General features: G+C 32.5%; 1 protein-coding gene across 1 annotated transcript in view; it reads left to right on the top strand.

Moving 5' to 3' along the window:
• The window catches only part of PPP3R1 (protein phosphatase 3 regulatory subunit B, alpha), a 56774-nt gene that overhangs the window by 27382 nt on the left and 13601 nt on the right, over nucleotides 1-15791 (top strand). The window contains exon 2 of the mRNA XM_016137878.2: nucleotides 2611-2650. Coding sequence (XP_015993364.1) covers nucleotides 2611-2650 — 40 coding nt within the window. The remainder of the gene's footprint in view (nucleotides 1-2610; nucleotides 2651-15791) is intronic.

The raw sequence follows: 15791 nt of genomic DNA, 5'->3' as shown, positions 1-15791 counted from the left end.
CTCAGACCCCTTCCCTCACACACACCCCTAGCTCACTCCAGTCCCAATATAACCCGTAGGCATGAATGACAGCGAAAGCCGGTTCCTCCTCCATTTCCTCCTCACCCACCATCTGGGGAATGAGACCATGTGATTCCCGGAGTTGCTGAGGAGGATGGAAGTCTTGTCCTGGGGCTGGCAGCATGGTGGTTCATTGCGTTACCCTTTTCTTATTGAGACTTTTTTGAGGCTCAGAAAAATGTCTTTGTTAGTGTTTTGTATGATTTGGAAAATAATATTCTGTTCTGATACATGTTGGTTGGTAATGTGTTAGGATCTTTTTTTACTGATTTTTTTTTTATCTTGATTTCTGTTAGTTACTGTGAGAGAAATCTTAAAATCAAACATGACTGCCTATTTTCCTTTCAGCTCTCTGCTTTAGTTTATTTTGAAGCCCTGCTATCTATCATATATATGACTTCTGGGACTCAATTACTGTGTTTGTGTGTGGTTTTTCCTTACAAGCCACCCAATTCTGGGACACCAGCTGGGTGTTCTATAATTCAACTCATTTCTGACACTACCCAGAGATAGCACCAGATTCCACAGGTTAAGGGGTCAGTCCTACAGTACTCCTTCCAAACACCCCCCCAACCCCCCCCCCCCCCCCCCCCCCCCCGCACAGATGCTAGTTGCAAGTCCAGGTTGTCACTTGGAGTTCTAGATGTTCAACTGGCTATAGATTGGGGGTTCCAGGGACATCCTCCTTGGGTTTGATTAATTTGCTAGAGCGACTCACAGAACTGAGAAACATTTTACTTAACTAGATAACTGGTTTATTATAAAAGATGTAACTCAGGAGCAGCCAGATGGAAGAGACACCTAGACCAAGTTACAATGTATGAGATGCTTCCATGCCTTCTCTGGGCTCTCCACTTTCCCTTCATTTCCACGTGTTCACCAACCAAGAAGTACTTAGAACCCTGTCCTTTTGGATTTTCATGGAAGCTTCATTACATAGACATAATTGATTAAATCATTAGGCATTGGTGATTGATTCAACCTCTAGCTCTTCGTGTTCTACTTTTAAATAACGTAATGTTTCCCTCATAGTGTAAGATCTTAACCCTATACATCCATTTTTCTGTCTCACATTTGTGCTCCTGTTGTCATACAGAATCTACACATTATATATACTTCACAATACATTGTTACTATGTGTTAAATAGTTATATTTTTTAAAACCTTTAAAAATGAGGAAAATGTATATTTAGAAATAAGCAGAACTCCGTATCTGCTCATCAGTAATTCCAAGTTTTATTAATGTTTGCTGTTTTATCTTTATATTTGACATTTAAAGTGATCTAGAGTTAAATAACCAGTTCTGGGAAATTGCAGTTATCTGCTGTAATTTTCAAAGATAAGACAATTGACAACATTAAGAGTTGAAGATGCTAATTTACTGATAAACCTTTCTTAGACCTTAAGTTTACATAGAATAAGAGATACTTTAGGAATTTAAAAGCTAGTCAGCCAGACTAAAATGATTTTTCAGTTATATTCAATAACTTCCTAGGGTGTAAAAAGTATATTCAAATATTTAATGTTATCCTTTGGTATACTAATTGTCAAGATTAGATAAATGGAGTATAATAGGACTCATGGTGCTCAATTTTATCACTGAACTTTAAAAACTCAGTTTACATAATTTTGAATTCTGTGGACTTTTTAAAAGATCTTCATGGTTTTTATCTCATATGAGTCTGTTATACTTGGGATTTTGACTGTTTTAGATTGAGAACTAATCCTGGTTCTATTACTAATCAAACAGTGTGATCTTCTACTAGGTACTCGACCTCCCTGGGCTGAGTTATCAGGATTTATTAAATATAACATTGGCCCATGTCTTTAGTTTCCTAGAGCATTTTTTTTCCCTTAAATAAATTTCATATAGAATCCTGATATACAAAACAGTTGGTTTTATATTTTTTATAAATTAGGAGTTCATATATATTAACTTAGAGTCTATCCATTGAAATAAGACTTCCCATGAAAAGAAAAACTTGAATTGGCTGTCTGACATTGGACCCACCTCCCTATTAATATTTCTCTTATTTTAGTTGTACAGCATATAGAAAATTATGTTGCAGTGCAGGTATAAATGGTAACAGGCTTTTGCTTTTTTTCTTTTTGCCAGCTTTGCAGTTTCAGGAAACTCTTCAATTAAATACAGAAAGCAGGAGAAACTCTATTCTGAGCTCTACTCCAAATTGAGTTCAAGACACATTAGAGCATTGACAGTCACTAGTATGTTAAAATTTGGTATATAACAATCTCAGTGGCTTAACCTAACTGTTAACTTACTTATCTTGGGGTTATATAAAACATTTAAAATAAATTTTAATCAAATGTTTGTGTAAGTCTTAAGTGACAGAGACACAGCTCAGGCCTGTTTGATTCAAGAGCTCTATCATATTGGATAATTTTTTCTTATCAAAAATATCATTTGTACATCTAGGTATATTAGTTTATGGCTTATTTCTATATGTTTTGTTACTCAATATATAAAGTTAATCTTTTATAGAAAACTGTGCCAATTTTGTGACTAACAACTGTTATTTTTTTCTCCAGGGAAATGAGGCAAGTTACCCTTTGGAAATGTGCTCTCACTGTAAGTCACATATTCTTGTTTTCAAGAATTTCTTTTATTTACATATCTCTGTATGTGTGTGCACATATATCATACACTCTGTAGCAAAGGTAGCCCTAACTGTTTAAAATGAGTAGTGAATTTAACTTACAGTCAATCTAAAGTTATCAGAATCGAGAAGTATTTTTTTCTAGACCTGTTTTACTGTCTGCAGTATGCTTTATTCACAAATCAGACCTCAAATCTCAGTGGCTCAACCTAACTGTTAACTTATTTATCTTGTGGTTATATAAAATAAAGTACTTATTGAAGGTAAAACTTTGGTAGACCAAGTAGATATTGCAAAAGATCTTTCTGGGGAGGATGAGGTGTGTAAGAAGTGAGGGTGGGTTGGATATATCTGACTGTACTGGAGAAGGTAAACTCGAAAAATGACAGTCTTAGAAATTTTTGACTCAAGGATCAGTCAGAAGACCAAGGAGCTTAATAAAAATCATAGGGTCTGTTGTATGGAGGGGCAATGACTGGGATAGAGGGAGATCCTGAGAACTGGAATGAGGACATTTGGTAAATTTAGATACCATCATGAGGTCCCAGAACTCCCATACCATTCTGAACTTCCTTGCTCTTTCCACCTCTATTTGGTGAAGTTTGTCCTGCCTTGCAGTGAGGTGCCACTTCCTTTTTGTTATATTAAAACCATATTCCCAGTTGCTCATTACGTTTCATTCATCTCCTTTATTTTCCCAAAACACTTGTCAGTTTCTTTTATTCTCCTCAACATCTTTGCTTGCTTATGAGTTCTGGGTAGAATTCTCTTGTATCAGCTCTTTCAACTCAGCATAAACACCACCTTTTTGGAGATGGGTAGTACCCTGTTTTTTCCTTCTAGGAGTTACCATAAGCTGAACTTACTTGTTTATTAATAGATTTAATCTTCAATTTTGTAAATTTTTCAGTTTTTTAAATAGTGATACTTTATGACCAATTACCCATAATTCTGCCATCCTAACTACCATTTACCTTTTATTTTACAATTTCTTCCCAGGCTTCCCTTTATTAGTTTCTTATGTAATTATCAGATGTAGGTGTTTGTTTCTATTTTAACCATAAAGATTAAATGTTGCATCCAGCATATTGTTAGAATTATAACCAAAACCCAACCTAATTATATGATTCTATAGACCAGGGGCTGATAAACTACTGCCTGTTGGCAGTTTCTGTTAAAGTTTTATTGGAACACAGTTATGCCCATTCATTTACATGTGGCTATTTTTGGGCTACAATGACAGAGTTCAGTAGCTGCAATAGAGACTGTGTGGTCCACAAAGCCTAAAATATAGGCAGGCCACCTAGCCTTTTACAGAGTAAGTTTGCTGAATCCTGTTGTAGACTTTAGTGGTTTTCTGGATTTGATAACTGCCATTTCTATCACTGCCTTAACTATCTCTGAAAAATGGTCAAGGTAGAGTAGTTACAGACTAGTGCTCTGGGTGTTAACTGGATTCATAATTCTTGTCTCTGGCAAAGTTAATGTGTCAGTTTTGTAAAATTTTTTTTTTTTAGAATTGAAAGGGTTCTTTTCAGAATTATGCTCTGCCACTTATTGTTCAGTTTGACTGTGGGACAGATTTATTCTTCTAGTTGCTAGTGGGCACAAAGACGTTTAGAAGTCTAATTAGCTAGGCTTTAGGCTGTAAACAGAGTTGAGATTAGTTCGTAGCAGTATAACTCTGATAGGTTAGAGGTATTAGGAAGTTCATTTTTGTTTCTTGGTCAAGGAACAGAGGTCCTAAGGAGACAATACTTCTCAGGTTCTTATCTTCTGGTCTTCCTTTACCTGGTCATTTACCTGATTGTAAAGGAAAATATACCAGGGCAAAGACAAGATGGATGTTCCCTTCTGTACACCCAGGATGGCAAAAGCCAGGTTTTTAAAAAAAATGTGTGTTAAGTATTTGAAATAGATGTCACACATTATTAAGCGATTCCTTTCAGTTTTATCCTCAGAAATCAGACTTTATTTATGTTTTCATGAAACTGTTTGAGCCTGTCAGAAAAGGTTCGTGATTGTTCAACCTGCTGTGAATCTATCTGAATTCTTCTGTTATCTAGTATGTGGATTTTTTTCTCTCTTCTCTACTGGGTTCACTAGAATAAAATGTATTTTTATCATGTTTTATATGTGATTTACATTAATTTTTCTCAAAATGAACTTGTTCACATTAAAACCACCAGTCCCCCCCCCACATTATACTAATTTTTTTTCTCATTTACAAACCTCTTCATTATTAAAAGAGCTTAGTGTTATCTGTAAACAGCTACCATCATATATAAAAATATTAAAACCAATCCTTGAGGCACATCACTATTTATACTTACCTGCTCTGGTTAAATCTCGTTCTTCCTTCTCATGCCTTCAAGACCCAGCTCAATTCTGTGTTCTCAGGCCTTATATAATTGTCCCAGCTTTTAGTGGTCTTCTTAGCTGTCAGGTAGCTACTATCTGTTTTGTTCTTCTGGCATTTAAATTGTGCTACTTTTTAAAAAGATAAATAAGATTCTAAATCATATGTTTTAAGGTACTTATTTATTAATTAATTTTAGGTATATCTGTGCCCTGTGACACAGATAAGTTCCCAAAACATGCCGATGGTTTAGCTACTGGGAAAAAGAGAAATCCATAAATTATTACAGTAGACTTATAAACCATTATGAACAATAAAACAGTTTCCAAAGATGGAAAATTACCCTTGGTTAAGGAAATTAAGAAGAGCTTCATGGAAGACATGACTTTTGAAAATTGTTTTTTAAAAGTTATGTAAAATTTCAATGCTGTTTATTAATTCTTTTACCTTTTTGGTCATTTGTGTCTCATTCTCTTTAAATTCCATTCACATCTTCAGCATTTAATCTAAACACACTTCATAAGCCTTTCCTGCTTTTAATCCATAATTTTCCTCCTAAATCTTAAGAAAACTGAGAACATTTTAAGTATGCACCCCATTGTCTTCTCACCTCCACTCATGCTATGCCGTACACACAAACTTTCCCAATCCTGTGTTAATGCTTAACTAACTCCTTCCCTTGAGTGTCAGAGGTTGGGTTATACCGCTCTTCTTCTAGGTCAGCCTCCTCACTGTACTTTTAATCTCATTCCCTCTCATCTCCAGGGCCATATTTTGTTAGTTTCACTCTCTTTTTCAGCTTCCAATGTTCTCTTTTTGTCTTGAGCTTCTCCATATCTCTTCAGTTTATAAACATAATCAACTCCTCTTTTATCCTGATCTTTTATGCACCTCCCATTTTTCTCCATTCTTTCTCATATTTGAGGTTCTCAGAAGAAGAGCATATACAATTATCTCCATTTCCTTATTTCTGCTAATTTTTTGGTTTTCTGCAATCTGGCTTTCATCCCCTATTACTCTACTGAAACCGTTATTATTATTAAGACCATCTTTTATTATATTGACATATTGCTTAATTGCCAAATCTCATGGATTCAAAAGACTTGTAAAATCATTTGTGACATTGTGGACATTTGAGCACTGATTAATATCAAGGAATTATTTATTAATAATTTTAGGTATAATGTTTTTGTGATTTTTTTTTTTAAAAAGTATCTTTCAGAGAGATAATAAGTACTGAACAGTAACAAGGAAATGATATATCTGGTATTTACTCTAAAATAAGTGAACTTAATGTGTAAATAAAATAAGACTTCTCTTATGTTAGTGGACAAAGCTGAATGATAGATATATGGGATTCATTGTACTAGTCTCTCACCATTTGTGTTCAAAATTTTCCTGTGAAGTTTTTTAATGAATATAAAAAATGGAGATGGAAGTAACTAATAGCAAGGAGAAGGTTGTTACTTAATTATAGCTAAGTATGGCATGCAACACAGCAAGTGTTAAGAGTCTTGTGAAGCTAATTTTCACCAATAAAAGAATTAATTGATGTATTGACAGTGGAAGTATAAGTGCAACGCCTGGCATAAAACAAACATTGAATAAGTATCTATTGACTGAATAAGTTAGTAAGAGATCGCAGCTGGACTTGCTGTGTTGTGTAGACAACTAGTTGGATGATCTCAAAGGCTGTACCTTTAGGAAAACCCAGTAGTTACCAATCACCACACTTATTTTCATAAATAATAATAACACATATGCCAGGCAGTATTGTGAGCATTTCACATTCATTTTAAATCTTTTTCATTTTCATGATAGCTTCATGAGAGAGGTATTAAGTTACATATTGTAGAGATGAGAATACAGGTAGAGATCTTCAGTAACTAGCTTAAGGTCACACAGCAGCAGGTAAAGTAACAAAGCCATGTTATGATCTCAAGAAGTTATATTCTAGAGTCTTATTTAATCACAATTTTAATCACAATCCTGCACAGCTTATTAAAGTAAATCTTACAAGGTTAATGTTATGTTTGTATGAATGATTTTAGGCAAAACTGAACTTGTTTAAGACATAGAAAGGTATTCTGTTTTTGTTTGTTTTGTCTCTCAATTCAGTATTCATTATGAACTGAGTTAAATTATTCTAGGCCATTCAGACTTTGTTTCTGTCAGTTAGCTGACATGTCTGAACTGTAGTGGAAATGAATACTCTGTTGGGAAGATTTGCTCAAAGTTGAGACCTTAGTTGTAACTTGGCATGGTAACTTGGAAAAGTGACTACATGCAAGATATTACTTTAGATAGTTTAAGCAGAAGACTAGATCGAGGCACAGTTGTGAAAGTACAAGTGGAAAATCAGATTCAACTGTTTTTTACTGTTGATAAAACCAGTATAATTCTGAATGGTTTTGATAAAATTGGTAAGTACAGGGCATATTTTGTAGACTGAATGTAGATAGAAGACTACTAGTAGTCTTTTATCATTTAAAAAGATTTCTCAATTTTCTTTAATTAGAAGGTGACCCACTAAGAGTTTGGCAGACTCTGAAGGAATGTTTCATAATGAACTGTCTGTAGAAACCTTGAAGACATCTTTAGTCATTAGAGCACTGCTCTGATTTTAAGTAAACAGTCTCATATTCAGGCGGTTTTGTTTCTGGTTTGAATATTTATAGATGACTTGAAAGTGTAGAGATAGTGACTTCGTGCGGTTAAATTCTGCTATCAGATTATCTCAGGGAGGTTTACATGTCTCTATTCTTTACTTAGGCTAGGGTTTTTCTTTGTTGCGAAAACAAAACTTTTTCAAAGAAGACATTAATAAAAGTTAATTTGATTTTTTTCTTTTATATCTGCATTTCTTCGTTTCCTTTCTAAATGGACTAGGTTATTAACTCACTTCAGTTTATAAATAATGTGTGTTCTAAAGAATAATTTCTTTTTACTTCCAAACCTTTATTAATCATCTCAGAAATCTTTGGAGGAAGCCTTTTTAATATTAATAAAAATTCATTTTGAATGTGAACAGGCAAAAATGTTTTAAAACATTTCCTAAGATGCCATTTATTTTTAAAATAATTGTCACTAACTGTGAAATTGACTTGTGCATTTGTTACTTTAGATTAAAATCTTCATAAATGTTATTACACACATTGTTTTTGCTTCTTAATCTACCAGCCATAATTTATCACTTAGTAATTTAGTGATCTTGAAATCTAATTATTTTACCTAGACCACTGATGATTACTTATATTCTGCTTTCTTTCAGTAAAACTTTAGAGCTGAGTAATGAAGAGGGATGAAAGATTTTCTAAAGTTTAGTGCATGAACTTGAACATCTAGGCTTTCAGTTATTACCTTGGTTTGCTGTTACAGTACCTTTTTTTAATACTGGATTGTCTACTGTATTCTAAATACTTCAGGTTTTTAGGTAAGTAGTCTTAAGAAAAATGAAATGCTAGTTGTCATCTTTATCCATGCTGTCAAATTTTGATATGGCAGTGCTTACCAATTTGTAGTTTTAGCAGTGAAGTCCGTAATGTAGTAATTTGATAGTCTACCATAAATTTGAATAATTTTGTAGCCGTTATGTAAAATCAGTTACTTTAGCTGGTGAAAAGCCTAAATAACCATTTACTTTAGCTGGTGAAAAGCCTAAATAACTATACATTCTTGACTCTCCCTCATAATGTCAAAGCAAAAGGTATGGAAAAATACGCAAAAAAAGGACTTGAGAACAAATACAGAGTATTAGCATCTGTCTATAAGGATTTTAGAAAATGTATTAGATAAAATAATAATCAATGAAATAAATAGTGGGTGAAGATTTCCCTCTTGAAAAATCAGATCTGATTGAAAGAGCATTCTGACCATCAAGGTTATTAGATGAAAAAAAGATATATGTTTAGTCTCAACCTGCTTTGTAATTTTAAATTCCAAGAATAAAAAAACCAAAAAACTTAAAAATGGCTAAACAAGGAATAAAACTGCTCGAAAAGAATAAGAGTCTACTGGTATTGAATTTCTTGGCAGCAGCTGTAGATATTAGATATATGTTTTTTATGTGACAGATTTTCTTCTGAAGCTAAATGAGCTCTGACAGTAACTCTAAGAATGTATTTTTCAGGGTTGTTATAAGTGTATAGCTTCTTTGGTAACATCTTTGAACAGCATTCATTTGCCTGAGTGAGTTCTGGTGTGGTGGGTCATTTTTGGTTATATTTTTAATATAAAGTAGAAGGAAGTTATTGGTACCTGATACTCAATTTTGAAGGAACATTCTAGAAGAAAGAAAATACAATTACTAATATTAGTAATCATAACTGAAATCACTACAGATCCTAGGATAATAAGGGGATATTAGAAACAATTTTATGCCAGTAAATTCTGTATTTTAGATTACATGGGCAAATTCCTTGAAAAACAAATATCTAAAACCAACACAAAAAGAAATAGTAAATGTTAGTAGCATCATATCTATTAATGATATTGAATTCTTGTTTTAAAATGTTTCCACAATGAAAACTCCAGATAGCTTTTCTAGTAAATTCAAACATTTAATGAAAAAATATACCAATCATAACCCAGATTCCTTCAGAAAATAGAAGCTAGCATTATACTGATAACAGTACCAAAGGCATTTATGGAAAACTGTAAACCAATATCATGTTCATGAACATATGTTCAAAAATGCTTAAATTTTTGTAAGTCAAATCCAGCAATGTTTAAAAAGGAAAATAAAACACGATCATGTGAAATTTATTCCAGGAGTATGATTTTTAAATAGAAAAAGCAATTAATGTAATTCACTCTATCGACAGAATAAAAGAGAAAAACAACTCAAATCTCAATGGATGTAGGAAAGTGTTTGACAAAATTTAGTACCCATTTGTGATAAATACTGTTAGCGAATTAGGAATAGACGGTTACTTCCTCAACCTGATAAAAAAGGGTACCTACAAAAAACCTACTTAACAATGAAAGACTGAATGCTTTCCACCTAAGATTGGGAGAAAAGCGTAGTTTTTGAGCATTTGCAGTCAAAATTGTACTAAAAGTTCTAGTCAGTAGATTAAGTCCAGAAAAGGATGTTAAATACATTCCGATTGGAAAGACAAGAGTAAAATAATCTTTATTCTTAGATGACTTGGTTTTGTATATAGGAAATCCTAAATTATTAGAATAAGTGAATTTAGCAAGATTGTAGGATACAAGAACAGTTTACAATAATCAGTGGAATTTCTATATAATTGCAATGAACAATTAAAAAGTTAATGGATAGAAATACCATTTATAATAGAATAAAAACATGAAATATTCAAGTATCAATTTAACCAAATATATGTAAGGTCTGTATAGTGTACTATAAAACATCACTGAGAGAAACTTAAGACCTAAATAAATGGAGAGAGTTACTCATAGATTGGAAGATCTGATACTGTTAAGGAATCATCAGTTCTCAGATTGATCTATAGATTCAAGACAGTCCCAATTGTACTCACAACAGGCTTTTTATAAAAATTACCAAACTAATTGTTAATTTCATATAGAAATGCACAGGTCTTAGAAGAGCTAGAACAATTTTGAAAAAGAACAACAAAATGTGAGGACAGTGCTCCCTAATTTAAAGATTTACTGTAAAACAAACCTGATATTGGCATAAGATAGATAAATCAATGGAACAAAGAAGGGGTGTGGGTGTTGTGTTATGTAATTGATTTTTAACATTTTTAATTGAAATACATTTGATATATAACATTGTATAAATTTAAGGTGTGTGACATGTTAATTTGTATAGTTGATTGATTTTTGACAGAAGCGTGCAACAAAATAGCTATAGTTCTATGTGGAATAAAAATTCACCTCTATCCTTATTTATATCCTATATAAAAAATAACATGTATCATAGATTTAAACATAACAGCTAGAACTCAAGAACTTTTAGAAGAAAACATAAGAGAAAAATCTTTACAACTAGGATAGGCAAAGATTTTTAATACACATAAAATATGAATCATAAAAGGGGGAAAAAAGGATTTCATTAAAATTGAAAGTTTTTGATCTTTTTAAATGACACCTAAAAAAGGCAGTTTTTAGACTGGGAGAAAATACTTGAAATACCTACACTTGATGAAGGACTATATGAATTGCCAATAACCAAATGAAAAAGATGTTCAGGATCATTAATCGTCAGAGAAATGCAGATTAAAACTATAACCATACTGCTACCATTCACTAGAATAGCTAAACTTAAAAAGACTTGACAACACCATGGTATTGCCAAGAATGTGGAGCTCCTGGAATTCTCATATATTGCTGATGAGAGTATAAAATGGTACATTATTTTGGGAAACTTTTGAGTTTCTAAAAGTTAAGTATGTGCTTACCTTATGATTCAGCAGTTCCTGGAAAACTTTTGTTCACCAAAAGACATACGTGAATATTCTTAGCAGCTTTATTCCTGATTGTCCCGAACAGAAAACAGGAATGTCTATTACAGATGAACATATAAACAAATTATGGGATATCCCTTCAGTGGACTATATGACTGCAATAAAAAGGAACAAACTACTAACATGAAACAACTTGGATTAATGTCAAAAACATGATGAGAAAAAGAAGATAGACATAAGATACATACTATATTAAATTCTAGGCAGAATTTAGTTATAGAAAGCAGAACAGTGGTTTCCTGGGTCACTGGGGAGCAAGGTGGGTGATGGACTGCAAAGGACCCAGGGTGATGTTTTGGGATAATGGAAAATTTTTTTTTTTTTGGAAATGTGCTTTTTAAAAAAAAAAAAAAAATCTTAGTAGTGATTTTTTTTTTTAATCATAGCGATGCTTACATTGGTGTGCACATTTGTCAAAGCCTATAGAACTGTGTATTTAATACATTTTTAGAATGTTAGTTATTTCTTAAAGTTGGCTTATGATTTCTTTTTAGCATTGTGATTACAGCTTGATTCTTTTGTTGGTGCTGATGTCTAGCTTTTCCATATTTGACTAATTTTTAAAGTATATAAGAATTATCATCTAGAAACACTAAAAGTGCGCATTGCCTCTTTCATTAGAAAATCATGATGTACCCCTGACCTAGATCACGAAGTATAGACCTTTTAAGTGAATGAAAGTTTTCCATTTGTAAAAAAAAAAAAAAACAGCACAAAGGAAGGTGACTGTGTCCATATTTCATAATATGCCTTTTTGATTCCCTCATAATATTGGTAGGGTGATTTCTTTGTTTTGTTCTGTTGTCAAACTATTCTGTGCAGAGTATAAATATTAAACTGCTAGTCTGTACACAGGGTCGGTAAAAAATTTGGGTTTTTTGGAAGCTGTTTATGAAGGTTTTATTTGTGACTGTCTCTACTGCTCCCCCTGGTGGTTTTTAATTCTTATTTGGAGTAATATGAAAATAGTCATCATTTTTCTAAGATAAAGTTTACAAGAGACTTTAAGACTTTTAAACTAACCTTTATGTTGAAACACTACCCAGTAGCTTCTGTTAAGCTTTATGCTTGTGGTGTTCATTACAAGTTACTTAATGCATGTATCTCCATAGGTAATTTTGTCATGTCTGATGGCTCTTTCCAGAATACCTCTAGAGTAGATTCTGAGGTCCCTTATTAGAGTAATGTTTCCTAATAGTTTTTATTCTAAATTATAGTTCTAAATATCCTGTCATACAAAAGAAATAGGGGATTTTTTAAAAAAGAAATATTATATATACTCAGAAATATTATGTAAATTTAAAAATATTATGTATACTGGCATATTTGATGGTGCCAGAAATTAAGGAAGTGCTCAAAATGGGTGTTGTTGAAAGGCAGTACTTAAAGATCCAAGCTGGAGCAGTTTTACTCATAATAATGATATTAATTGGATTTTCACCCATAGGATAAAATAAATATTCATGAATTCATGCTGATATGAATAATTGAATAAAGAAATAAATGGGGAGAAGGGACCGTTTTTTTGTTTTTAAAACAGGAGCATTCCTTCAATGTGGAAGGGAAGACGGGAAAAGAAAGTCATTAGTCAAATACAGTAATGAAATCTTGCTGACAAGACCAAGAGTGGATGCTAAAATTAGGTCAGAGTTTTAGAAGTAGGATATTTGCGTAGTCTCAGAGTATCCTGCTCCCCCCAACCCATCAGTTTTTAGTACAAAGGGTAAGATAGATTTATAGTGGAAAAGTCTGACAGATACCACGTTAGCCAAGTGATCAAAGTTAACATCATCAGTAAAAAGACATGTTGATGTCAGAAATACGTTGATACGATGCACTGAGGACATCATGATTTCTAAGGTATTCTTGTCCCAAATGCCCAAATCCATTCTAACCATGAACAAACACCAGCAGGCTCAAACTGAGAGAAATTTTACAAAATACTAGGTCAAAAGTGTCAAGGTCTTGAGAGATGGGAAGAATTAAGAGCTGTCATAAATTGGCGAAAACTAAGGAGACATTACCTAAAAAATAATAGTTCTTAAATATCTGTCACCTAACTTTCTCTAATGTCAACACCTCACAGAATCATAGTGCAATTACCAAAACCAAGAACATAATATTAATATTGTTAAACTGCATATTTTAGTGAAAAAAACTGGTGACCTTTGAAATTTTTTTTTTTCTTACCAGGATTCTAAATAGGATCCCCCATTACATTTAGTTGTTTCTTTCAAAATATTATTATTGCTAGAAGGATTTGAAAAGACTTGATTTATTTTGTTTTTATTGTTAAATCATTAATAGAGTAATAGGTAAAAATTATTTATAAAGTGGCTATTGAAAGAATTTCCTGAAGGAGCAATAGTCTTATTGCTGTCCACTACTAAGCAGTTACAGGGAATTGGCTAAAATTCGAGGACAGTTCTTTTTCTACCATTCTGCTTATTTATTTTTCGTTTGGTTCTGAGAAACCTCAGAATAACCTAAAAGAGTTTAGACTTCAAGTTGTTTTTACTTTTAACCCTAACAATGGAGGAGTAGTAGCTTGGTATGAATGCAGTAATAACAGTGCTTTAAGAGTCAGAGACTAGATCTCTACTATTTTGGAATATCTTATATTCCTTCTAAATGAGAAAAAAAATATGTAATAAAGGCAGATTTTATATTTGTTAATCTGAGAGGGCGATGAATGAATATTCAACCTGAATATTCAACCTTCTTTCACTGTTAATATTATATTGCTCTAGTGTTAATATGTCCAGTTGAAAATATTTATTAAAATTTACCATAGCAACATGAACTCTCTGAAGATAAATTCCTAATTGTTTTACGTGGTAATATTAATAAGATTCTTGAAATCACTTGTTAAAATGAGTAACCATCCAGATTTCACATTTATCCCTAAAAATACACGGGGTGAGTAAGTTCTCAACAGTTTACTTTGGTGTCTCTATGTAAGCAATTCATCAATTTTTCATTAATAAGTACTTATATTTCATAAACTCAAAGATCTAAGTTTTTAATCTCTTAGATTTTAGACAGTATATATGTGATTTGATGAGATTGTTATAATACTTTGTAATTTAAATTGAATATATGGGTATTTTCAAGTATTAAGAGAGTACTCCTAAAATTATCATTACAAAAAGAAAAATAACATGAGTTTCAACTTGGCAAAACATATGAAAAAGAGTATCTGAGTCACAAGATGAGTCAAGAGGGTGAGGTTTGTTTGTTTGTTTGTTTTCCCCAGTCCATCTGTTTTAAGGACTATAATCCCAAGCAATAGGAAAAGTTTTCAATGAAAGTTGGTTCCAAAAGTTGAAATTTGTTTATTTTTTAATTGATACTAAGTGGAGATCTGAAACATTTAATGTTGCTGCCAAAATAGATTTGATCTATTTCAGAGATCTATACCTAATTTGTAGGATTTTGGTAAATTCCGATATATCAAGAATTGAGACCTTTTTCATGCTTTAGGATATGTTTAATCCTTTAACACATCTAGTTTTAGAGTGTGGGCAAGTGGAAGTGCTGAATAGCCGCTCCTCTGGTGAAAATAACAACCAAATAAATCACTTTGTTCTATACATAAAGGAAGTATTTGTTTTTGAAAGCTAGCTTTCTTAGATCTTGGCTTTAAAATATATTCATTGCATTTACTTCCAAGCTAGTTATTTAAAAATATTATTATTATTTAGGTGCACATTCCTCCAGTGCACAGCTAGTCTCAACTAGATAATAAGTACTGAGTAATCTAGTCTGTCTTACTCATCATTGTAATTGAAGCAGGAAAGGAGAGTATGGAAAGGAGGAAATAAATGGGTAGTTGAAGAATAGATACTGCCTTCTTTCAGACTGCACTGACTTATGCTTTTAAGGTGAGTTTTGGCTGCGTGGGGTATGTGAGAATGGTGAGACTAGAAGATTAGATGGAGTTTCTTTCCTCCAAGTCATACTTAAGAGACTTTTTTAGAAAGCTATTTATTGTCAAGTGTGATCACTGGCACATAGTTTTGCCACTGAGGAAGGTTTAAACTACTCATCTAGAACAGTATCAACTAGTTTATAATACTTCATAAGATACGTAAAGCAAAAGAAAGTAAATGGATTTAAATGTTGCTTTAAGGGTAGAAAGAGTTAATGATACTCATAACTACAGGATATATAGTTAACACTTTCTGCTTTTTTTAATCAGAAAAATTGATAGGACTTTTGTAAATGGAGTTCAGGGAAGGACATTTCAGCAAAGGGTTTATAAGGAAAACGGGGGCATGAAATTTATGCTATCGAAAA

This window comes from Rousettus aegyptiacus, unplaced genomic scaffold, assembly GCF_014176215.1.
Source record: "Rousettus aegyptiacus isolate mRouAeg1 unplaced genomic scaffold, mRouAeg1.p scaffold_m13_p_7, whole genome shotgun sequence".
In the NCBI taxonomy this organism is placed as follows: Eukaryota; Metazoa; Chordata; class Mammalia; order Chiroptera; family Pteropodidae; genus Rousettus; species Rousettus aegyptiacus.
Note: the sequence above shows the minus strand (reverse complement) of the source record. Positions and strands in the feature narration are given on the sequence as shown.